Source organism: Ovis aries, chromosome 18 (genome assembly GCF_016772045.2).
Source record: "Ovis aries strain OAR_USU_Benz2616 breed Rambouillet chromosome 18, ARS-UI_Ramb_v3.0, whole genome shotgun sequence".
In the NCBI taxonomy this organism is placed as follows: domain Eukaryota; kingdom Metazoa; phylum Chordata; class Mammalia; order Artiodactyla; family Bovidae; genus Ovis; species Ovis aries.
In genome coordinates, this window is record NC_056071.1 from 22,317,816 (window position 1) to 22,344,408 (window position 26,593).

A 26,593-nucleotide genomic window follows, 5' to 3' on the forward strand; every position below is an offset into this window, starting at 1 on the left:
CATAAACCCACACACACTCAACAAACCCCCTGCAGACACACCCGTAATCCCCACAGAAACATACAAAGACACATATACCACACATACCTTCCCACAAAAACACTCAGCACATAAAGCCACACACCTGTGGACCCACACGCCTCACCTGCAAACGCCTACAGACACCCACCACAAGCCCTCTGTACCGCCCCACACCCTCATCTAGACATGCACACCCACACATGGCCTCCACAGACACACGCCACCCACATCGCGCACACATACAGCCTTTTGACAAAACTGCGTCACTCTAATCTCATTCACCAAAATGGCCTGCGGACTCCTATGTGTGATTTCTGATGATAAATTTAGGCTTCTAAGATCAAATATATCCAGCCTCACAGATCCTTTGACTTCTTTACGGGTCAGATGGGCACCAGTTGGAGCTGACTCCGGGGCCCTTTACCTTCAGGAATTCTCTGCAGCAGGTTTCCTCACACCCAAGCGTCCTCACCTCCCCTACAGATGCCACAAGCCCATGTCAAGTGTCCACACCCAGGGTGGTGCTGGGTACCCACACTGATCCTGCACTCCCAGCCTAGTACCCACCTTCCAGGCTCCTGGGAGGGTCCAGGACCCTAGGAGAGGGGACTCAGGGGAAGAGAGGGGCTGGGGGACATAGCACAGGCAAGACTGTCAGCGGCCCACTAGCAGACAGCAGCCCCCACCTGAGGTCAGACCACCTTGGGTCCCTCACTTTCACTTCCACCAGCTGATGTTCCCAAGATGGAGAGGAAGGGAGAGAGACACAGCAACGCTCCAAGGCCATGAAACATTCATCTCCTGGAGTCAGATCCCTCTCCAGGGCTCTCACTGTGACCCGAGCCCTGGCCTGACCTGAGGGACTCTGTGGGTGACTGGAGCCAGCAGGTGGGGTGGGAGGAAGGTAAAACCTGGAGTTTGAGGCCAGATACACTCACTTCATGTGATATACACCGTCCTCCTTCCCCTCACCACCCAAGTTCCAACCCACTAGATGGGAGCTGCTGCTGCTCCTGCTGCTAAGTCACTTTAGTCGTGTCCGACTCTGTGCGATCCCATAGACGGCAGCCCACCAGGCTCCCCTGTCCCTGGGATTCTCCAGGCAAGAACACTGGAGTGGGCTGCCATTTCCTTCTCCAAGGCATGAAAGTGAAAAGTGAAAGTGAAGTCGCTCAGTTGTGTCTGACTTAGCAACCCCATGGACTGCAGCCTACCAGGCTCCTCCAGCCATGGGATTTTCCAGGCAAGAGTACTGGAGTGGGGTGCCATTGCCTTCTCCACTGGATGGGAGAGGGTGGTCAAACTATCCTGATCTTATCCTGTCTCCAAAGCTCATCAGGAACCCTCACCTAGCCAGGACCTGGGGAGAGGAAAAGGTCAGATGTTTTACTCCATCCTCAAATATTTTACTGTCCTCCTCCCTTCAGAGCTACCAGGGAGTTAGGAGTTAAGCTCATTTTCCCCAACTTAAACTCTCAGCACCCCATAACATCCCCCATGCCCACCCCCATCCTGGACACTAAATGCCAGTCCAGTCCTCCTGCTAAAGAGGTGGGACTTAAATGGTTCCTGCTGGAAGAGGCAGCTTCCCATCCCTGGCCTTCCTCTCTGTCCGGGGGAGAGTCCCTGAGGGCTCCTCTGTACCGGAGAGGCTGGCTCTGGCTCTGGCCCTGGCCAGGCTCTGGGCAAGGTCCTTCCAGGGACTCTTCTGGGGTCGTGTCTTCTTCTGGGGCTTGCAGCCACCGAAGCTCCTCCGGCTGCAGGGCCTGGTACCAGGGTGGGGCCCCGCCTTCGGGGGCCAGCACAGGGCTGGCAGCCTCCTGATCGGCCTCTCTGCCCCCTGGCCTCACTGCTGCCCCCGGGAGCTGCAGGAATCGCTGCATCAGGACACCAGATCCTGCTTCGAAATGAGACTGAGCTGACCAGGGAGCTGGGGGTGCCTGTCCCTGTCACCAGAAGGCCCGCCCCGAAACTCGGAAACTGGACACTGGCGGGATGGAGGCTCTGGTTTCCTCTTTGCTGCTCAGAGACAAGGACTCACGTGGTGGAGGAGGGCAGGGACTGGGGACAGAGCCAAGTCCCGGTCTGCAGGCAGAGGACCAGCAGGCAGGGGAGCGGATCCAGACACAGGTGAGGCATCTCTCACTTCCTCCTCAGGCCACAGCTGAACCTCTGCCCCCTCAAAACTCCTCCTCCTCAACAGTCGTGTTTGCCTCCTTCCCACTCTGACCCCCACCGTCTTGATCCTCACCTGTCTTTCCATGGCCAGGTCCTTGATTTTTTTCCTTCCTATCAGCATTCTCTTATCTCTACTTCCTCCATGCCTAGCTGAGGCCCCTCATGTGCACGCCTTCAACTGCTCTTCACTTACATCCTTGGCCCTCTTGTCCTCAAGACCCCTACCCCACCAGGAGTGGTTGGCTTTATTTGCTGTATTTGGATGCTCCTCAGATTCCCACCATCCTTGCCCTAGCAGCTTCACTACTTGCCTCTCACAGAAAACAAAGGCTTTAGATCAAAATCCCCACAGCTCTCAAACGTCGCCATCTACTCTTTCCCCTCCTCTTCCCTCTGGGCAGAGCTGGTCCTCCTTGAGGCCAGGCCAGTTCTCCCACCCAGCTCTGGAAGCCTCCTTCAATTCCTTCCAACCTCTCCCACACTACTGGCTCCTTCCCAAAGGCAGTTAAACTTGCTCTGGGCTCTCCCAGACTAATAATAGACAAATAAAAATAACAACAACAATAAACAGACATTCTTGAACTGACGTTCTCCTCTGGCAGCTCTTTCCCTTCCCCCTTTATAAAAAAAATATATATATATATATATTGTTCATTCATTTGGCTGATCTTAGTTGCAGTGCACAGGCTCTCTAGTTGTAATTCATGGGCTTAGTTGCCTTGCAGTAAGTGGAATCTTAGTTCCCAGACCAGGGATCAAACCCACATCCCCTGCATTGCAAGGCGGATTCCTAATCATTGGACCACCAGGGAAGTCCCTATAGTCATACTTCTCGAAAGCAAAATTCTCATTCACTGCGTTTTATTCATTTACCTCCTCTTCACTCTCCTATTCACTTTTGATCTGGCTTCAGATGCTGATCAGAATTTTGGGGTCAGTGGCCATGATGTCTACAACTTAAATGGGTCAGCCAAAAATATTTATAGATCGATGGTTAGATAAAGCAAATACCACAGAATGGCAACAACGACTGAATTGAATCTAGGTGGAGGGTATACATATATTCATTGTATTATTCACTCAAATTTTCTGTATGTTTAAAATTGTTCATCAAAGAATGCTGGAGAAAATGAACCCAGCCTCTCCTCTTTTGACTTTGCCAGAACTAGTCTCTCAGGGCCGGAGGTGGGGAGTGGAGCAGGAAGGGGTAGACCTGCTCTTTGTCACACCAGGGGGCACGATTTCTTTCCTTGTTTGAATTGACCTCAGAGGGTATTGACACTGCTGACAGTTTCCTTCTTGAAACAACATTTTATCCCTCCTGCCTTTGGCTTACTTATTCTCAGTCATTCTGAAACACTTTCCCCTGCTCTCTGGTCACTCCTATTCTATGTCCTCAGGGTTCTCACCTGTGCTTTGTCTGAATTCATTTTATAGATGCTACTTAGGTTATCTGGCTATCTTTACTTCCTTCGGTGGCTTTGATGGATGGACACGCACATGTGTGTGTGTGTGTGTGTGTGTGTGTGTGTGTGTGTGTGTGTACTAATAATCCCTTGGAATCCAAATCCTAACATCCAACTACCTACTAGACTCTACCTCAGAGTTTACAATCTCAGCATCTCAAAAGCCAGGCTCAACATTATTTTCCACAAATTTGCTTGTAATATCTTTATTTCCAATTACCCTGTCTGGCATCACCTTCTATCTAATACAAGAATTGGTAACCTGAGATTACCCTCATCTTCTCCCAGCCCCTTCCTACTACCTTCCCCCCAGGTAATCATCAAGTCTGTGGCTTCTACCATCTCAAGAGCCCCCCAAGTCCTGGACATCACCCATAGCCTAGTCCACCATCATGCCCACCCATCCAACTTCAACACCCCTTCACCTGTCTTCTGAATCCAGCACACATCCGATCTCTTCTCCACAATCCAGCCTGGGACCCTTCTAAAATGCAAATGTGCTACTGCCTGCTTAGAAACCTTCAGTGGCCCTGCACCCCCCTCCCTCCACCTTGGCATCACTCTACCTTCAGTTCTGGCCATTCCAGTGGCTTGGACAGAGATTCTGGCCACATCGTATCAGCACATACAAAACCTGTGATCTGGCTCTCCTTCATCTCCACACCTTGCCTAAAGCTCTTTGTTCTGCCTGAAACATCCTTGGCTCTCCCCCACTCCCTTCTCTCCAGGCCCAGGGACCAGCTCCTCTCGCCCCTCTGAGAGCCCCACCACACTGCACTGTCACTCACAGGCTCTTCCCTGTGCCCCCTCTAGAGGGGCTTGAGGAGGAGACTGTCTCCTGTTCACCGTGGCATCCACACTGACTAGAACGAGACTCGACACAGCAGGCCCTTAATAATGCTTGTTTCAGAATTTACGAATAAACAAATGAAGGATGGAATGAGCCAAAGGTGGAAGGGAAGGGGAGGAAGTTAAGGAAGGGTTGAATTATAGGGGCAACGTGGGGAGCAGGAGTGGGAGCTCCAGATGCTCCCCAGAGATGGGGATGAGGACAGGGGGACCAGAATAAGGGGAAATGGATTTGTAGGAGCAGCCAGGCCTGGGAGGCTCTGAGTCTATTCTAGGACGGGCCTTCCTGGACAGGCCTCCAGGCTCAAGCTCGCAGATCTGACCCCGCCCCCGCGTTCTTTTGGGGTCATAAGCGAAAAAAGGCAGAGACCCTGTAATCCAAGTCCACCAACAGGAGAAACACTTGAGGAGGGAGGATTGGTCTTTCAGAAACAGAGCTGGCCGGCCCATCCCCCACCAGCCTCCACCCCCACCCTCACAGTTCCCAGGCCGGCCCCTCGCGGGGCGGGGGGCGAAGCGGGGACAGGGGGCGAAGCGGGGACAGGGGTCGGGAGGGTCTGTGTCCATGGCCGGAGGGGGCCGTGCAGGATTCCGGTCAGCGCCACCTGGACCGCCGCGGACGGGCCTGGGCGCTGTCCATGGTACCGCAGCGCGTGTTCCCAGGCCGCGCCGGGCCCAGCCCCCCTCTCGCCCGGCTCCCTCACCGCTTGTAGTCGGAGGAGAAAATGCCGCCGCTCGCCGGGTCGTGGCCATACTCGGGCTCCCCGGGGCCGGCAGAGCCGCCTTTGTCTTCGTTGTAGGCCGGGGCAGCCGACATTGGGCGGCAGGGCAGAGGGCTTCGCTGGGGAGGACGCGGCGCTGCCGGGATGCGGCAGGGACCGGGGAAGAGCGCGCAGGCCGGGCAGGCGAGGTTGGCGGCGCTGCCCGGGCTCCGCAGAGGCCGCAATCTGCGGCGGCCGAGGCAGCAGCGCGCGGATTTATCAATCAGGGCCGAGTGCGTTGTAGTTCTTAAAGGCACCTGCTCCCGCGAAGCGGAGGGCGTGTCCGCGGAGGGAGCAGGAGGGGCGGTGCCGCAAAGCCTGGCCCCGCCCCAATGCCTCGGAAATCCCTCCAACCTCCAGTACCGAAGGTGCCAGCCCTTGAAAGTGATCATGCACCTCCAGGTTTGGGGGTGGGGAGATGGGGTGCGGGGGTGGGGTGGAGTTGCCGGACTGATGTTGGGACAGCTGTCTGCAGATGCAGAACGCCATTACTCATCCCTGACCACCCGGTCTCGGTCGGACGGTCTCTAGGAGCTTCACTCATGCCAGATACTATGCGGATTCTCACCCAGCCTGTGGAAAGAAAGGCTGGGTCTTGGGTGAGGGGAGGGTAAAAGAAAGTTGTTCACGACAGCTTCCTAGAGATGATGGAATTTAAGGAAGGTTGGTCCAAGAGCGCCGAAGATGCAGATGTAGAGAGATGGGGACTGAATAGAGGGAATGGTGAACCTCGAATTTGGCTTCGGAAAATAGTTTAATGATCATTTCTGAAGCCCCTTGCCCACCAGGAGTGCCTGAGGTCACAGCTAGTCCACGGTCAAGTCCACATCCACGGAAACCCAGGAAAGAAGGTGAAGGGAGGAGGTTGGGTTAGGGTATGGTGTAACTGCCAGGACTTTTGGATCCTGTGAGGCCTCCAGCTCCTCCCTCAAGGTCCAAGGTACCCCCCCAGGGAAGGCAGCCTGGATCTAGAGAGAAAGTAGTGATTGGGCTGGGGGAAGGGGGTGGGTTCCAGTTGAGTTGGGGCATCAGGTTGAGTGAGTGGGGTGAGGGTGGGGGGTTGGTCTTTTGCCTGGGCTTCCCTGGTGGCTCAGATTGTGAAGAATCTGCCTACAATGCAGAAACCTGGCTTCGATCCTTAGGTCAGGAAGATCCCCTGGAGAAGGAAATGGCAACCCACTCCAGTATTCTTGCCTGGAGACTCCCATGGACAGAGGAGCCTGGTGGGCTACAGTCCATGGGGTCACAAAGAGTCCGACAAGACTGAGAAATTAACACTTTCACTTTTCAGGAGGTGAGGCCTGGATTCAGAATGTGGAAGGGGCCATAGGACTGAGTCTTGATCTATAGGCTACTGTGTCTCCAGAACCAGAATTGGAGGGTCTCGGTGGAAATGGAGGGGCCCCGGAAAGGTAGGGCTTGACTGCTTAGGTAGGTTCCATTGGAGAATGGGAATGAGGGTTAATCAGGACCACCACAGCACCTGGCTGAAGAATGGGAATGGGGGTTGACCAAGACCACCACAGCACCTGGCTGAAGGAGACTGAAGTAAATAGATGTGCCTGGTATCTGTGAGAGGGGATCTTTCTGGAGTGGGCCCAAAAGAATTTCTGAGAAGTAGAACGTTGATGAATTACCAGGTCTAGTTTGCTTCTGGGGGCTTTGGTTATGCCAAAGTAAAGTGGATCTCCAATTTGAGTAACATGGCCTGCGTGGAGAGAGAGGGCCTAAACTGTCCAGAAGCTCATAGTTTAGCTACAGTTGTTAATTGGTTCTAGTGGTGATGTGGGGTCCCATGTGGGTAGCTGGGCCGTCCTCACTGAAGTCATGGGACTTTGGACTACTTGTACAGGGTCCAGGTTGGGCCCTGGACCCAGCAGTTGCTGAGCAAAGTGCACACAGTTGCTGCGCATGGGGTGATAGGGAGGCGGGTCAGTGTCCATGGCTTCGCACACTTGGCGCTCCAGCGCTATGTGGTCAATGCCGCCGCGTCTATGCAGCACCCGCCAAAGCAAGCGGGAGTGCAGCATTGGGGGCTGCCCTTGTTTGGATACAATGCCTTCGCAGGAGCCGAGAAACAGGTGAGGCCCATGGCCATGAGGGTTCTTGCCTGCAAGGATCACAGGTCAAGTGCGATCAGAGCTGAGTTTGGTCCTGTGACTCCAGCCCCAAGCTCCCACCCACACCCCCATCTCCCAGGATCCCATGGCCCTGAGCCCCATGCCCTGGGTGCCCAAGCGACTTCCTTCGGAGACCTGCACCATGAGCTGGGGGTGGCAGTCTTCATCCCTATGAGGTCCACCCACTGGTGGAGCAGGCTTGATGGGCAGCCTCTGTTCCAAGAGCAGGGCCTGTCCTCTCACCCTCAAAGTGGATGATCTCTCCATGGCCACAGTACACACCAACGTGGGCCCCGACCAGTGTCCAGTGGGGGACATCAGCCTGAATAGGAAGAGGTCTCCCAGCTCAGGTTCATTGTCCTCCAACTCCACAGCCTCGAAATGCTGGCCCAGGAAAGCCTCAGAGAAGAAGAACTTAATGGTGCTGACTGCCCCTGTCACAGCCTGGGAGGAAAAATGAACCAGACCACAGGACGACTGCAGGCCGGGATGAAAGAGAAGTCAGTTCCTTCTGCTGTTCATTGTGTCAGATGGGCCACCCGGGGCTCAGGGAGACCTGGTTTGGGGCTAAGCCCCGGGTGACTGTCTTCCCTACGCCACCCCTGCCTCCCTGTGCTGAGGATCTTCAGAGGCCTGGGCATCATGGGTAAGTTCTGCCCTGAGCCATCCTTCAGTTTCCAGCCATTGAGACCTCCTGAACTGTTTCGTCTCATCTCAAATTCCAGCCTTGCCATTCCCCCAGCCAACTCCCACCCCCTCATCAGGATCCCCTTTCCCACTCATCTCCTATATTTCCATCCCCTGGAAGCAATACAGGGAGCATGCCTACCTGAGATGAGCTGAAGTCCTAAAGAAACAGATGAGCGATCTGGTGAGATCTGGACCCAAGACAGGCATCTCCTCCCAAGTCTGGGAGAGAAAGACCCCTCCACAGCCTCAGCCATCAACATCTACTAAGCAGCTGCTCATTTGATGCTTAATATAGTCCCACAAGATGGGCACAGTATCTGCATTTTCAGAATTAAAAGAAAAAAAAAAAGACAAAACACAGGTGCACATTCATCGTTGGACATTTAGGTGGTTTCCACGTCCTGGATACACTATCAGGTGTAAAACAGAAAGCTAGTGGGAGCCTGCTGTAAAACACAGGAAGACCAGCTCAGTGCTCTGTGATGACTCAGAAGGGTGGGATGGGGAGGGGGTGGGGGGCAGTGAAGCTCAAGAGGGAGGGGATATGTGTATATTTGTAGCTGATTCACTTCATTGTACAGCAGAAACTAACACATTGTAAAGCAATTATATTCCAATTTTAAAAAAACAGGTTCACACGTTTTGTTTCTGGAGCGCACACAGCTTAATGTAGGACTGCTTCTTGTGCCCTTCGACCTAAACATCAGTCACCTGGTACCTTCTGTTTATCTATATGGAAGGGAACAGTACATTTAGAGCAGGTTTCTCCTATCTTTACTGGGAACAAAGGGCTTTGGGGACTTGGGAGGATAGCCTGCTGAAATTGAGCCTAGGCTTTGGTCTCAGAGAGAGCCTGGAAAAGGAGGTGAAAGAAGGGCCAGCCTCTCTCATCCCTGACCTTCCCCTTCGCCCCTGGCCCCACTCCATAGTCTCCGTCTCCTCTATGTATTACAGAGCGAATCTCATTTTCCTGAACTGGGAGCTGTGACCAATTCATTGCAGTTTGTGTGGGACTTTCCAGGTTCTAAAACTGAAAACCCAGGAACCCAGGAAAACTTGGGACGACTGGTGACCTTGGGGTCCTCTCTCCCAGCTCTCTTGATCTCAGGAGACCACAGGGAGGACCCAGTCATGTGAACAACTCTTTGGTTACACTCTCCTGCAATCCACCAGGAGCCTCTCTTGCTTCCCACTCCCCTCATACCCATCAGGCCAAGCAGAGATCATAGCTGTGGGCGAGAGTGGACTGTCCTGGCCCCTGCTAGGGCAGCAGGAATCTGACCTGGAGAAAAGGTAAGACAGACAAGCTGAGGACTTCTGTTCCAGTCACCTGGGATGTGAAGCTCATCTAGGGAAAGGGGAAAAAAAAAAAAAACAAAACACAGCTGTCACCCCCTGGCTCCTGAGGAGTGAGGGTCCAAATCACCGCTCCTCCCACCTCTCCCCACTCCCCATGCGCCCTTTGCACGAGGGGCTGTCTGTGTGTGTGTTGATGCATGGCTGTGCATTTGCTGTGCCTGTGAGTCTGTTGCAGCACTGGATACAGGACTGCGAGACTGAGTCTGGGCAGTGCCACTTCTCTGTATGGGACATCAGATAAGCCACTTCCTCCCTCTGGGCCTCCACTTCCTCATCTGTGAACTGGGGATAACAAGCCTGGAAGACTGGGCATCACAGGACCATTGTGAGGCACTGAGAGCTCTTTGTGAGCAAGACAAGGCGAGTCGGGCAGGGTTTGTTTATCTTCAGCCTTCGTCTGAGCATGCAGAGTTGGGCATCAGGGGAGGAGGGGTGGGGAGAAAGCATCTTTCTCAGCTCAGTGGAGAAAAACAATGGGCCCTCAGAGTCGGGCTGCCTCCCTGTGACCCCTGCCCGAGAGTGCTCAGGAAGTCGCCCAGTTGGAAAGGCTCTGGAGAGCAGGGCCCTACCCCTGACTCCTCCTCTGGAAAGTTCCCCAGTGGTAACCTGGGTGAGGAGGCACTTTGGCCACCACCAGCTGGGCCCCTGGACTTGAGTCAGGGTCCAGATGAGGAGCTGCCCCTTCAGGTAGGGGATCTAGGTCCCTACATGGGGCTTCATCTGTAATGATAACGATTATTGCCAAAAACTTTGTGATAAAGTTTCTGTGTTAAAACATCATTTAGCCCTAACAGTAATGTCATGAAATGGGTACTGTTGTTATCTTTCTAATTTAACAGAAAGGGAAACAGGCTTGGAGAGGTTGCCAAGGTTCCAAACAAGTAAGTGGAGGAATGAGGATTCAAGCCCGGGTGGGTCTGGTTCCATTGCCCAAGACCTTAACCACTGTACAGGACTGCCTCTCTCACGCTGCTGGCACACAAGCACCCCCTTCCCCAGACCCCTCCACCAGGAATTACTGACCTCTCTGTTCTTCCTGACCTCCCCCTCAGCTTTCATTGAGCCAAGCTGCCATTCTCTTTGTAAGAAAAGGAGTAAAGAGCAAGAGCCGGGGACAGACTGTCCTGCTCTCTGGGCACCTGGCCAGAGAGCTGCCCACCACACTGGGGCTTCTCGCTGGGGACCTGGGCTCTTCCTCCCCTCACCCTGACGGAGAACTTCAGAGGACCAGTTTTGAGAGTCACCCTGCAACTGGGTGTGGGGCTGACAGGTAGTCTCCTTGGGGCCCCGGGCCCTGCCCTTCCCTCAGAGATCCCTGAAGGACCTCAACTCAGTGGGGTGCTACCACCGGGCACAGGGCTTGTGGTAGACCTTGGCAGTGTGGCTGTGGTCCAGCCTGAATTTCTAGACCCTCCTGTCCCCCTTTGGTCTAGCCCTGGACAAAGGTCCCTCTGTGGGAAGCAAGTTTCTGGGGTCACTGCTCTCAGCCAGTCATCTCTAGCCAGAGGGTCCCCACTGGGACAGAGCAGGACCTTCCTCCCTCTCGGCCCAGTGATCCCACCGGAATCCTAGCCCCCAGCTCGAGCAGCTCACCTTGCAGCAGTCACCTCTGTTCCTTGCTAGGTGCTCTCCTTCTGCGGCCAGGGCAGGGAAGGCTAGCTGTCCGCCCCTGAGGCAGATAAAGGAGCCGAACAGGAAGCCCTGGGGCCCCGTTCTGAGCATCACCGTCTACGCCAATCTGATGGCAGCCCTCCTCACTCCTGGCAGCTCTGGGAACAGGCAGCAGCCAGCACCTGAAAGGCTGGAGCCTGGAGCGGGTAACCGGGGCCCGCACCCACCTCTCTCCCCTCCTCCTGTTCAGCCCCGACCCCGCACCCACTTCTGCTGACACTGCCATTTGTACCTGCTCTCTGGACCTACCCTTCTTCCCTTACTGGCCTCCAGGGTCAGTACCCAAGTGCCCTGAGAACCAACTCCATACAGATTTCATTTCCTTTTAATTTGTTGATACTTGGTTTTATTGACTAACGTATGGTCTCTTGGTGAATAGACTACGTGCACTTGAAAATGTTCATTGTACATTTAGGGTATGGTATTCTGTAAATATTAGTTAGGTCAAGGTGATTGACAGTGTTGCTCAGATAGTCTGTGTCTTTAATGACTTCTTGTGTAGATTTTCAATTAATTAATAGAGGGATAATAAAACAGAGGATGAGATGGCTGGATGGCATCACTGACTCGATGCACATTAGTTCGGGTGAACTCTGGGAGTTTGTGATGGACAGGGAGGCCTGGCGTGCTGTGGTTCATGGGGTCACGAAGAGTCGGACACGACTGAGCGACTGAACTGAACTGAATAAAACTTTCACCTATGATTGTGAGACTGTCCATTTCTCCCTTCAATTCTGTCAAATTTTGCCTAGTGAATGTTAAATGCTATTATTAGATATTTGATTATTGTTATGTCTTTCTGATGAATTGACCCTTCATGGTTATGCATGGGCTTCTCTCGTGGCTCAAGCTCTAGAGTCTGCCTGCAATGTGGGAGACTCAGGTTCGATCCCTGAGTCAGGAAGATCCCCTGAAGGTGGAAATGGCAACCTACTCCAGTATTCTTACCTGGAGAATCCCATGGACAGAGGAGCCTGGCAGGCTACAGTCTATGGGGTCGCAGAGTCAGACAGGACTGAAAAACTAACACACACAATCAGTTATGCATGGCGCTCCTTTCTCTGCTGATAAATTTTGCTTTGAGGTCTATTTTATCTGATGGGGCTTCCCTAGTAGCTCAGTTGGTAAAGAATCCGCCTACAACGCAGGAGACCCCGGTTCGATTCCTGGGTGGGGAAGATCCACTGGAGAAGGGATAGGCTACTCACTCCAGTATTCTCGGACTTCCCTGGTGGCTCAGCTGGTAAAGAATCTGCCTGCAATGCGGGAGACCTGCATTTGATACCTAGGTTGGGGAGATCCCTCGGAGAAGGGAAAGGTTCTGGCCTGGAGAATTCCATGGACTATACAGCAGAGAATCAGACACCACTGAACCACTTTCACTTTTTCTGATATTATGCTCACTATTTGTGGTTGTATCTTTTATCATTCACTTTTGATCTATCTGTATCTTTTTCAAAGTGCATCTCTCCTAGACAGAACATAGTTAAGTCTTGCTTTTTTATTTTTTTGGCAATCTCTACCTTTAAAATCGAACCATTTGTTCCATAGATATTTAATGTAATAATTGATACGGTTGGATTTTGATATAGAATTTATTTTTTTCCCTTCTGATATTTCTTCCTTTCTTCTCCCTTTCCCGACTTCTTTGGGCATATTCAACTTTTTTTTTTAAGAGTTTAATTTTATGTATTGACAGCTGTACCTCTCGGTATATATTAATATTTCAGTAGTTGCTCCAGTATTACAGTGTAACTATTTAAATTCCCAGTCTACTTAGTGATAATATTGTATGACTTCACATACATGTAACCAAACATGTCCCTTTACTACAATCCTCTATTTGTTATATGCATCATATCCACACACATTATAAACTCCACAAGCTAATGTCATAACTTTTGCTTTAAACTGTCCTGTATTTTAAAGAAAGCAGGAAGAAAAGTCTTTCATATTTACCATTTCTGATCCTCTTCATTCATTCTTGAAAGTCTAAGATTTTCCCTGATATCATTTCCCTTCAGCCTGAAGAATTTCCTTTCGCATTTCTTGTGGTGTACATCTGCTGGTGATGAATTCTCTTAGATGAATTCGTTTATCTGAGAGTAACTGTATTTCATCTTCATTCATACTGTTGGATGTAGAATTCTGTATTTAATCTTTGCTTTCCGCAGTTTGAAGATTTGCCCCCACTGTCATCTGACCTTAATAGTTTCCAGTGAGAAGTCAAAGACAACTATTATTAAGTTATTAAAGATAACTCCAGCATGTCATGTACTGTTTATCTTTGCTATTCAGATTTCATACTCATTTTTAGGAGTGTGACTGTGACTGTACCTAGGAATGGTTGTCTTCATATATAAATCATTGTGGTGCCTTGAGATTTTTTAATACATATGTTTTTGTCTTTACCAAATTCAGGGATTTTTTGCCATTATTTCTTGACATTTTTCTGCCTTGTTTTCTCTCTCCTCTCATTTTTAACTCCAATTAATATCATCACCTTAATGCTGTTTGGTATGTCTTTTTTTTTTTCAATCTTTTGACTGAGATGTCTCTTTGTATTTCTTTAATTTCACTGACTCTTTCTTCTGAGAACCTTGACTTGCTGTTAATAAGCTCACTCATTTAATTGTTTTCTTAATTTCAGTTTTAGAATTTTATTTTAAATATAATTTTCCTTTCTCTAAGATTATCTGTCTATTCATTATTACTATCTTTTGCTTAAAGTTTTTTGTAGATATTTAAAATAAGGCAATGGCACCCCACTCCAGTACTCTTGCCTGGTAAATTCCATGGGCGGAGGAGCCTTAGGCTGCAGTCCATGGGGTCGCTAGGAGTCGGACACGACTGAGCGACTTCACTTTCACTTTTCACTTTCATGCATTGGAGAGGGAAATGGCAACCCACTCCAGTGTTCTTGCCTGGAGAATCCCAGGGGTGGGGGAGCCTGGTGGGCTGCCGTCTCTGGGGCTGCACAGAGTCGGACACGACTGAAGCGACTTAGCAAAATAAATGCTTAAAGGTTTTTCCGCCACCCACATTTGGGTGGTGTGGGCATACAGTGTCTAGTTTTTCTAATGATGTTGAGTTACATTTTCCTTTTTTTTTTTGCATGTCTAGGATTTTAAAAATGTGTATATTGGACACTGGAGATGATACATATGATACATTGTACAGATTCTGTATTCTTTTATCTTCCCCTGAAGAATATTGATTTTTATATTAGCAAGCTGTCAAATTAATAGCTTGGACTTGATTTCAAACTTGTGGAGTTCTGGTTCAACCCTCTATTATGGTGAGTTTAAGTTTCACCATTTTTACTAGGGTATATTCCTTAGTCCCAGTCCATAGTCTAGTAAGGAATAGCCCCTGTGGAGTTTCAGTGGGTGGTCCAAAGGGATTCACCAAGCCGCTTTAAGTTTGTTGAAATCAAACTACATATTCCATCTCCCTTGCAGTTGACAGCAGCTGAAATACTCCCCTTCAGCTGTTGCTTTCCACTGCGTTCCTTGGAGTCTCACCCAGTGGGTTGCAGTAGAGTTATCCACGGATTTGTAGGGATTTTATATGCAGGTTTAGGGGATTCCCCTCTCTGTAGATACTTTCTTTCTGGAATACTCCACCCTCAATTTCCAGCTGCTCCATTCTGAAATTTATCCATTGATGTCTTGAGCCAAGAAGTTCTGTGGCTTTTTCCATGAGGTTTAGCCATCCCATGCTGGATAGATGGGGGAGGGCCCTAAAGGAAAAGCTTGAAAATTTCAGCCTCACCGTGTCCTGTTCTTCAGGGAGGGGAGGGGGACTAGCAATGGAGTTAATGATACATCATACTTACTGACCCATGATGCAGCCTCCCTAAAAATTCCAGAAGTATCAAGTTCACAGAGCTTATAGGCTGGTGAACACATGGAGGTACTGAGAGAGTGGTGCCCAGAGAGGGCGTGGAAGCTCCCAGCCCTTTCCCAAATACCTTGCCCTGCATCTCTTTCATCTGGATGTTCACCTGGATCCTTCATCATATCCTCTCTTAACAAAGTGATACATGGTGATGACTTGAAACAGACTGCCAGGTATTTCTCAGGCAAAGATGAGTTTATTTGGGATCAGCAGAGAACTGCAATCCAAGGTCTGCAACCCTGGTAGAGCCGCACGCACATCCCCACCAAGCAAGGGAAGGAGAATGCTTTTATCGACAAGAAAAGGAAGTTCAGAGGGCTAGAGCAAGCAGAGTCCAGGGTTTTTCATTGGCTGAGTGCTTTCCAGGAAAGAAGAGCCCGCTTTCTTTCTATTAGGCTTAGATACCATTACAGGACCTGTTGGGTGTGCTGCAGCCCATGGGGTCACAGTCGGACACGACTTAGCAACTGAACAAGCTTTACAGGACGGGAGAGCTCCCCCTTCTGGTTTCCCAACTCTACTTAGCTAAGGTTTCTGTTTATTAATTTTTCACAATAGTAAGTAAACTGTTTTCCTGAGTTTTATGAACCATTATAAAAATTAATTGAATCCAAGGTGGATTCAGCGGAGGATATGGGAAGCTCCAATTTATAGGCAAGTCAGACAGAAATTGTAGGAAACCTGGGGACCTAGTACTTGAGATTGACAGCTGCCATGGGGGACAATCTTGTGGGGCTGAGCCCTTAACCTGCAGGATCTGATGCTATCTCCAGTTAGACAGTGTCAGAACTGAGTCAAATTGTAGGACATGCAGCTGGTTTCACAAAATTGCTTGGTGTGGGCAAAACTCCACACAATCTGATGTCAGAAGTTTTGTGACTGTGGTACTAGTGTGAGAGTAAAGGAGACTCACACAGGGAAAAAGTGAATTCTTCCTATTCAAGAAGTAACTAAGAAGATAAGGGTTGGTTTAACAGTTTGCCTGTATAGATTTTTCTGCCCTAGATTCCCCACCTCTGGTGGTGAGAATGTCTTCCTTCCTCCTGGTACTGGGAAAGTACTTTTCATATGGGAGTTTTAGCTCCAGCTTTCAGAAAGAAAAGGAGGGTCAGGGTGTTCTTATACCTGCTATTTCCTCTTGCCTTTAATTCAACATCATCAATATACCAAAGTGGCATATTTTGAGGTGACATGGTCTGGTTTTCCTTCACTAGTACAGTGTGTGTGCTCAGTCGTGTCTGACTCTTCTGCAACCCCACGGACCATAGCCTGCCAGGCTCCTCTGTCCATGGGATTCTCCAGGCAAGAATACTGGAGTGGGTTGCCATGCCCTCCTCCAGGGGATCCTCCCAACCCAGGGATGCTACCTGTGTCTCATGCATTGCAGGGGGATTCTTTATCTGCTGAGACATCAGGGAACCCACTCACTAACACAGTAGGCAAGAAAAAGTAGAAAGCAAAACAAATAAAACATGTGGTCCCACCTCTCTTGGAGGTTGCAGTCTGGGACTGTATCCGCACTTTATGGAGAAAGGGGAGGGAAACAAACATGTGTCTCGACTTCTGCCCCATCCACTAGGCTGCCTTCAAGAGCATGATTTCTCTGGATTTATAAGAATGATTTTTCTGCAGGTATTCTCTTTTAGATACTAAAACTGATGGTCCTCAGTCTAGGAAATGAATTTAAATGAATTTTTAAGCCTACAGCTGCTGTTTTTGTTGTTATTATTTCACTACACCAGATATACTGAATTCTATGTGTCAGACATTACAAAGTTAGTGTTTAAAACAACCCTGAAAAGTACATTGCAAGAGACCTTAAATATCGTGGAGAGAATCTGAGTGGAGATAAGTTTTAGAGAATAACTAGTGGCCAGTTTGAAGGATAATGAAGTAGGTTTTTGGGGTGGCTGGGTGAGAACACAAGAATAATTAAGAGATGACTGTGAACTGAGGCAGTGGCAGGCAGAATAAAAAGATGGGGACCTAAAAGACAGATTGAGGTAAAGATACCTAAGAATCCTCTTAACTGGGCTGTCCTAATTAAATCTCCCTTCCTAAATGAAACAAGTTGAAAGTTGAGGTTTCTTCCACCCTAGTTCTTTACTCATGTGCACTTTATACTCTTTCAAAATGCTATACCATTAGTGGATTCGGTGCTCTCAATGCAAGGACAGGTACGCATTTTAGAGAGAACGATTTTAAGGGGTCTTTTTCAAGGTTCAAAAGGCACAATCAAGACCAGATCCCCGATGTTCTGACAGTTCACCCCACGAGTAACAAGAGGAACTGGTTTGCTTGGCTGATAGGCTACTGAGAGAACAGAACATACATCTTTATGAGGTTTCACTTCTGTTTTAGTACACATAAAGCTCCTTCTCTCAACTTTACTCAAGGTCATCACATGAGAATACATTTAGAGATCTTCAAAGCAGGAAGATCACCACCAATGTTGTTGTCTTTCATAATCATTCCTAATCCCCCCCAAGTGGCCAGGTGGGGCTTCTCTCATAGCATCTGGTTAAGACGGTGGTGTTTCACCAACTGACCCCTCCCACAGCCTCGGAAAAGCACAGAGCACCTATCTATCCCTCAGTCTGGATTATGGCACTCTCCCTGCCCCACGGCTGGTTCCTGCCTCCAGCGGAATGCTAAATGGTTGGTTGCCCAACCAATAAAGGAGAACCATCTTTCCTCTAAAATACTGTGTTATCATGGATCATTGTCATAATGTGATCTCCTCAAAAGATAATGAGTTTTTATCTGTATATAATCCTAAATGAAACATTCAATGTTTCATACATACAATGAAGACACATACAGATCACACTGAAGTTTGGAAAGTAAGCAGTGAAGCTATATGTGAGGCTGAAATGGAGAACCCTGTGAAAATCTTGAAAAAAACAATCGTGGGATCAATAAAGGAACTCATAGTACATGTATACAATTTATTTGCGTCTAAGTGGTAGTTTAAGCAGAAAATTTTGCTTTTAATCCTGATACTTATACAACCCACAAATCACAAGTTCACCTTTATGTTTAAAACTTTTGGTGCACTAGTGTTCTAAATTTTGTATCTCAGAGTGAAGAGAGAGTTTGTTCATTTCATAACCATAGAAACAAATGAGGTGAAACACTGAAGGGAAATTAAGAACACAGTTTGCCTCCTACTGCTTTGTACACTCCAGGTTAGTGAAGGAATGGATAAGCACTAACAAACGGTCGGCTAAAGTCACAGAGATGACTTTCCAAGTGTCTTCTCTCAGTCAAGGAAGTTATACTACAGGAGGAAACAATCCATGTCTAATCCCAAGCAGAAATCGGAAAAATATAGTATCTTAACTCTCAGTTCTGTGGTGTCATAAGGACGGACTAGCTCTTCCTAAGAACAGGTTGTTCTGCTTGAGAAAACATACACCCATCCGTGTAGTTAGCATTGCCGAGGTGCTTCATTCTTTGAGTAGATCTAGGTTTCCATCTGGTGCTATTCTCCCTCTGCCTGAATGGCTTCCTTTAATATTTCTTACAGGGAGGGTCTGCTGCTGATGAATTCTTTTAGCTTTAATAGGTCTAAAAAATTCTGTGTTTCACTTTTTTTTTTTTTGAAAGAAGGTACAGAATTGGTAAGGAATTCGAGCCTGACAGTTTTCCTCTCAGTACTTACGGCGAGAAGCCTGAGATCAGGGCATCAGCACCGTGGGGGCCTGCTGAGGGCTCTCGTCCTGGCTTTTAGATGACGGTCTCCCTGTCATTGCTATTTCCTCACACTAACGGGGTCGGGGGCGAATTCTCTGGTTTCTCTTCTTATAAGGGCACTAATCCCACCACAAGGGCCCCACTTTCAAGATCTCATCTAAACTTTTTTATTTCCCAATGGGCCCACCTCCAAATACTATCACATTGGGGGATTATGGCTTCATATACAAATCTGGCAGGGGAATACAATTTAGGCCATAGCATTATAACGGTCACAATGATAACAAAAATAAACATAACTTAAGAGCTTCCCTTGTGGTTCAGTGGTAAAGAATCTGCCTGCCAATGCAGGAGACACGGGTTTGATCCCTGGGTTGAGAAGATCCCCTGGAGAAGGAAACAGCAACCTACTCCAGTATTCTTGCCTGGAGAACCCCATGGACAGAGGAGCCTGGCAGGCTACAGTCCATGGAGTCGCAAAGAGTCAGACACGACTGAGCAACTAAACAACACAACAAGAGTTTGTTATGTACCAGCACTGTGTCCCATGCTTGCATGGATACTTTCACACAGTCCTTATCACACAGACGAGGGAATGAGTTAGTTCATTGACCACCTTAACAGATGGTGAAGTTGTTGTAGAGCTAGAATTAGAGCTCAGGCAATCTGACTTCACGTCCCAAATTCCTAGTTCCCTCCTTATACTGCCTCAACCAGGGGGAAAACATTTTGAAATCTAATGAATTGAGTTCAGGAATTTGTTTTAGTTGTCACATTTTTAGACTCAGCAGAGAAGGGCTCCAAATATTAAAGTGGTCCTTTTGATAACTACTCATTAGAAAGTAGACCAGGGCTTCCACAGTAGTTTAGTGGCAAAGAATTCACCTGCCAATACAGGAGACACGGGTTTGATCCCTGGTCCGGGAAGATTCCACATGTTGTGGAGCAACTAAACCCGTGCAGCACAACTACTGAGCCTGTGCTAGAGCCTGGGAACTGCGACTACCAAGCCCATGTCCTGCAACTACTGAAGCCCACATGCCTAGAACCCATGCTCCACAACACGAGAAACCAAGGCAATGGAAACCCTGCACCCTGCAGCTAAAGAGTAACCTCTGCTCGCGGCAACTAGAGAAAAATCCCACGCACAACAAAGATCCAGCACAGCCAAAAATAAATAAATAAACAAAATTATTTTTTAAAAAGAAAATAGATCAGACAGACCAAAAAAAAAAAAAAGAAGAAGTTGACATAAAAAGAGCTAAAAGCAAAGGAAAATTCTGGAAAGTGTACAAATACCAGTTTGTACCAAGGACCCATCATTCCTTGGCTCCAGTATGGGTCTGGGAAAGCAGCACTGTCAAATACTGCTGCAAATATGTACTTGCATCCTCTCTGGAAAGGAAATTTGAAAAGATGGATTAACAACTTCAAGGAATGTGTTCTCCTGAACAAATAACTTAAATATGGGTACCTAGATTAAGGAAGTCAAGATGTACACAAAACTGTATGTACCCAGACAGTCATTATTTCAAAACTAGACTTACATATATTCTGGTTATTAAAAACATGCTACGGTTTTTCCAGTTGCCATGTGTAGATATGAAAGTTGGACCATAAAGAAGGCTGAGCGCCAAAGAATAGATGCTTTTGAACTGTGGTGTTGGAGAAGACTCTTGAGAGTCCCTTGGACTGCAAGGAGATCCAACCAGTCAATCCTAAAGGAAATCAGTCCTGAATATTCACTGGAAGGACTGATGCTGAAGCTGAAGTCCAATACTCTGGCCACCTGATTCAAAGAACTGACTCACTGGAAAAGACCCTGATGCTGGGAAAGACTGAAGGCAGGAGGAGAAGGGGATGACAGAGGATGAGATGGTTGGATGGCATCACTGACTTGATAGACATGAGTTTGAGCAAGCTCTGGGAGTTGGTGATGGACAGGGAAGCCTGGTGTGCTGCAGTCCATGGGGTCCCAAAGAGTCGGATACAACTGAGCAACTGAACTGAACTGTTCTAAAGTTCAGAAGATACAGAGATGTCTAAAGAAATTTAAAAAACAAATAACTTTGGCTATTACCTCTCAGATTTAACCATTGTTATAACTTGGCTCCCCTTTCCCCTTAGTCACATGTATGTTATCTAATTTATATTTCTATAACTCAGTGCTCTGTAATTTGCCTTTTTCCCATACTCATCTTGCCTAGTTATTGATGCCAAAATGCAGTCACATCATTTTTAATGAATCCTAGTATTTCTTGCATGAATAAACCAGTTAATTCATGATGGTCTTTTAGTTGTTCTTAATGGTAAGAATTATAAAGCAGTGATATAGAATTGTCTGGTTATATTTGAAAGACTGAAAACATTGATCTATCATCTCACTCTCTTAAGATCTTGTTAAAATAACACCTAAGAAATAAAAAGAGCCATAAAGATCTAAACAGAAGAATGGGATAAGAACCATCAGTGAGAAATTAAAAGAAACAATCCCAGGACATAGACAGTTGACGCGGGAACAGTACTCGATAAGGAAAAGCAGAAGGAACTGTAGCGGGTGAGAGACACAGCCAAGGAAGAAGTCGGTTCACCTGCTGCCGCTGCCGCTGCCGCTGCTGCTGCTGCGTCGCTTCAGTCGTGTCCGACTCCGTGCAACCCCAGAGGCAGCAGCCCACCAGGCTCCCCCGTCCCTGGGATTCTCCAGGCAAGAACACGGGAGTGGGCTGCCATTGCCTTCTCCAAAGCATAAAAGTGAAAAGTGAAAGTGAAGTCGCTCAGTCGTGTCCGACTCCTAGCGACCCCATGGACTGCAGCTCACCAGGCTCCTCCGACCATGGGATTTTCCAGGCAAGAGCACTGGAGTGGGGTGCCATTGCCTTCTGCACAATTCACCCTACAGAACACTAGAAGGATTCAGAACTAGGAAGTATCAGGAATCGCTGAGTCCAGGAGGGCGATACAGGGCCAAGAATCCACATATGAAAACAGTGGTCCCTCCCTCCTACCAGCATGCCTTACAGTCAAGCACCTACTTCAAGAGTGAGGGTGTGACAGGAGGAACAACATGGAGAACTTCCCAAGATGTTTATACACATTAAACACTGAAATGTTATTCACTAAATAAATTCACTGGCTCCACAGAAAATATCCTGCATCCTTACATTCAGAATATCAGCATTCCTGTCCCATCATCTCAGCCCAGTGACAAGTCTTACCCAGTACAGAGAGTTCACATCCACCTCATTCTTAACTACACACAGTTAAGATTCCCCCAGACAGTTGAAGCAGCTTTCAATATAAAGGAAAGATTGAAACAACAGACCCTAAAGGAAACAGTTACTTCAGGGAACAGGAGAGAACATGCATCCATATGTGCACATACACACACAGAATGAGAAAACTGCCCACTTAAAATAATAACAGATGCTATGAAAGAGTAACAAAGAACAAAAACTGAAAGTTAAAGCTAGTGCTAAAATTAAATCAATGGAATGGGAGAAGATATTTGCAAGTAATATATCTCGAAGGGGGTTAATTACAAAGAAAAATAACACGTTTAAAAAATGAGCAGAGGACCTGAATAGACATTTTTCCAAAGACGACATACAGATAGCCAACAGATACATGAAAAGATGCTTGACATTACTAATCATCAGGGAAATGCAAATCAAGACCGCAACGAGATCCACTTCATGCCTGCTATCCAAAAGACAAGATACAAGTGCTGGGGAGGATGTGGAGAAAAGGCAACCCTCATGCACCCTTGGTGGGAATATAAACTGGTGCAGGCACTATGGAGAACAGCATGGAGGTTCCTCAAAAAAAAAAAACAAAACAAAACTAGAATTACATATGATCTAGCAATTCCACCTCCAGGTATTTACCTGAAGAAAAAGAAAACACTAATTAGAAAAGATATACATACTCCTATGTTTGTCGCACCATTATTATTGCCCAGGTGAGGTGCGGGAGGTGCAGGCACTTGCCCAAAATCCTACATCCCTAACTTAACATCACTGGCACACAGGACACCATTTAATGATTCACCCAAGGATGCTCTTCCAGAGTACTGGCAGCACCTGTTGTTAAAATGGGTCTTCTTTCTCTTGTCCCCCTGATGCCCTTACAAAGATGTTTACAAAGATGTCCTAAACTGATTGAAAACCCATTACACACGGAGCATCCCAGCGTTTTCTCCTATATTCGTCATACAGGAAACCTGTTATCGTCTTCTCTTCCCATCAAGATGTCGCCCTTGCTCTCAGATGAAGCTTATACTGAGACCCAAAAACTGATGAAAATTTACAGATAACGAATGATGGGAGTTTCTACAAAGCTCACGCAGGTAAGACAGTAGAGATAACACTCTGTTTTTCTGACCATCTGTAAAACAAGACCTTTGACCTTGATGCTAAGGTTTCTTTCACGACACTGAAATTCTATGAGTTTCAGCGGAGGAAGAAAGGGCGGTGTATCAGAGGTGCTCAAAACTTACCGCTTAAAGAGAAGGAGACAGGCATGTAAAGAAAGAAAAGCCAGGGAGCAAGATAAGCATCGTTGGTGCTAACCTGGAGCTTCTTCAGCAGGAAATTGAGGTAAGCCCCAAGAGGACAAGGGCCGCCTGGCTGCGATCTGATTGGCTCTTGCCTTCCAGTCCTGGAAACTCTGTCTTCCAATTGGCTGTTGTTGAGAGGGCTGACCAGCGCTAACGTGGATGGAAATAGTTTCCTATTCTCAAGCCTTATTGTGCTCACCCTAGGGCTTCCTCACTTCAAGGAAGAGACCTCATTTTCCCCTCCACTGCAAAAGCCCTCATAGGGCCTCTGACTCCATCCACTCCTGAAAACTGAGAACTAGGTGGGCAGCCTAAAGGTAGGGTGTGAAGAGGCCGGCGTGACCTATGGCAGGGAAAAAGGGAAAGCAAAGAGATAGCGGACCTGGGTTTTAGGAACCTACTGTCAAAGAAAAAAAAAAAAAAATCAGTAGTCAAACCAAGAAAGAAATGGAAAATTTTATTCCAGCCAGCCTGAAGAGACATTTTTTCAGAAAACTCAATTATGTAAGAAAGTACATATGTAAGTTTTTGAGACAAAGGGTTATACATCAAGTGATATATCATTTATAGCTTGCACAGTCCAAATGTACAATAAAGCAAGCAGTGGGTCATGGGCCAGTGACCCCTTACAAGATTAAGAAGGAATACTCCCTCCTTAGGAGGTCTGGTTAATCTAGATGCCCAACAAATACTAAAGGGAAGAGAGAATGCCAAAGCGGGCAAAGGAAAGTTTTATATTTAAATTACTCTCATCTGGCCATAAAACATGGATTTTATTTCACCACTACAAAGTCCTTTCCCAGGATACCTGAAATATATAAAGAAGGAATATAATCTTTACCAATGGAAAGTCAAATCCATGACTCCACACAAATTGCCTTGTGACTCATTAGAATAAACTTCCAGCTATATGCTAAACTCTTTTTGTCAAGTAAACTGTGAAGTTATAAACATGGTGTGAGGGGCTGGCTGCACATTTAGACCTCAGTGTTATTAGTCAGTATATGTAATCTTAACAAGATTATGCAGGAAATGGAGATAAAAGACACACACTGAAGTTCAATGAACTTTGAAGGATATACTTCAGACAGAAATACAGATGGAATGAGTGGCAGTGTGGAGATGTCAACTATGGGATAAGATGGCACAATGAACTCATGTGGAAATGAAATCTCCCGTTTCAAACATGCCAAAAGATTGTTTGTTTTCACTGTTCAGTCATGTCTGACTCTTGTAGCCCCATGAATTGTAGCCCGCCAGGCTCCTCTATCCATGGTATTTCCCAGGCAAGACTACTGGGCAAAACTACTGGAATGGGTTGCCATTTCCTTCTCCGACGGATCTTTCCGACCCAAGGATCGAACTGGAGTTTCCTGCATTGGCAGGCAGATGATTTACGGCTGAGCCATGTGGGAAGTCCAAGATGCTAGGTAAAAAAAACTAAAAAAAAAACAAACCTAAACATATATTGAGCCTGAAAGCAGGCTTTAAATATGTATATATAAAGCAGGTTTTCTCTCTCTCCCTCTGTATTCTGATTGCTTCTAATATATATATATATACATACACACACACATATATATATATACACATAAATATCCTGCCTGCTTCTATTTTATATAAATATATAAAAACACGTATGTATTTGTGTGTGTGTATATACAATATATATTTTACCAAACCAAACTTGGATATGCTTGCCTGCACGCTTAGTAAAGCCAATCTATCACATCAGGTTGTGGTGAAGGAAAAATGCAGCATTTATCACAGAGAACCAAGCAGTCTGTCCAGGCAGCTAATGCTCAAAAGACCCAAATTCCCTAATGGCGTTCAGGGAACCATTTTTGAAGACAGGGTCGGGAGGGCGGTTGCAGGGTGCACAATCAGTTTGGACATTCTTTTGATTGGTGGATGGTGAGTTAATTGGGAGTTAACATCATCAGTCTTCTGGTCTGCGGTCAGCAGTCAGTTAACTACTTCCACCTGGTGGGGGTTTCAGTGTTTGCAAAACAGCTTAACGGATTTGGCTCAGAATATTATCTACAGACCTTGAGACAGAACTAAAGGTCCCTGATTTTGTTTAATGGCTAGACTGTTATTATTTGGTCTTGCTGAAATGTTTTGTTTCTGCATTTTCTCACTTCTCTTGATTTTTTTTTTTCTGAACTTGGGGAAGGCCTAGGCGGCAGTTTTTTTCTAAAAACGAGGCAGGTGGAGTACATGGTGGGGAAGGGGTGTCTGTCCTCCTTATAGGGGAAGGCCCATAAGGCATGGTAACAGTGCAGAAGCCGAAACTGAGGCAGGAGCCAGGAAAGGGTAGTCCCTTCTATGAACTAAAGTAATAAAAGCTCTAAAAAAGGGCATTTTAGCAAATAAAAATACAGGACAGCCATTTCAATTTGAATTTCAGATAACTCACATTTAAGACATACATACTAAATAATTATTCATTGTTTATCTGAAATTCAAATTTAACTGAGCATCCTGTATTGTATTTGGTAACCCTATCCCAGAATGAAGTGAGGGGGCAAGTCATACATACATTTTAGGGGAATGATGGTTCCAGGCAGAGACAGTTGCAAGTACAAAGGCACAGAGGTAGGAATACAGCCAGAAGTGGTGAGAGAAAGGGGGACAGTGGTAGAAGACGGGTTGGGCAGAGATCTCACAGGGCCTTGCAGCCCATGGTAAGGATATAGGATTTTATTTTAAAGTATGATGAAAAGTCATTGGGCAGTTTTGCACAGGGGAGGGACTGGTGACTTAATAGGATTACTCTGGTTTCTGTGCAGTAGAGAGTGACAAGGAGAGTCCAGTTAGGATGCTCAGCCAGCAATCCAGGCAAAGATGCTGGAGGCTAGGACTAGGTTAGTATTTACATTGGGGACAAAAAGTGATCAGATTCAGTTTATGTATTTTAAAGTAGAACTCATTTGCTGATAGGTTTAATGCAGAATGTGTCTGAAAGAAAGGCATCAAAGATGACTTCAAAGTTTCTGACCTGGGTGACTGGGTCAATGCTGGTATCATAAGATGAGGAATACTATAGGAAGAGCAGTTTTGAGGGTGGCAGAAATCAAGAGTTCAATTTTAGACATGTGACGCTTGAGATATGCATTAAATATCAATTGGAGAAGTGAGGTTAATGTCTGGATGTGGGAATGCAGAGTTCAGGGGAAAACTGCCAAGACTAGAGAGTTAATTTGAGGCTTATCAAAATAGAGATTTTTAAGGTCATCACAAGATTTCCCTAGTGGTCCAGTTACTAAGACTTCACACCCAAATGCAGGGGGCCTGGGTTCAGTCCTTAGTCAGGGATCTAGATCC

At 47.2% G+C, this 26,593-nt stretch overlaps 1 protein-coding gene across 3 annotated transcripts in view; it reads right to left on the reverse strand.

The window, feature by feature from the left end:
• Positions 1 to 5,560, reverse strand: part of AP3B2 (adaptor related protein complex 3 subunit beta 2) — a 36,953-nt gene extending 31,393 nt beyond the window's left edge. For 2 of the 3 annotated variants that reach the window (XM_015101909.3, XM_060401664.1), the window contains exon 1: positions 5,219 to 5,560. In XM_015101909.3, the coding sequence (XP_014957395.2) occupies positions 5,219 to 5,331 (113 nt within the window). In that variant the 5' untranslated portion in view covers positions 5,332 to 5,560. Of the gene's footprint in view, positions 1 to 1,665 lie in introns of all 3 variants that reach the window. The other variant, XM_060401665.1, reaches the window with a different exon arrangement.
• Positions 5,561 to 26,593: the final 21,033 nt, after the last annotated feature.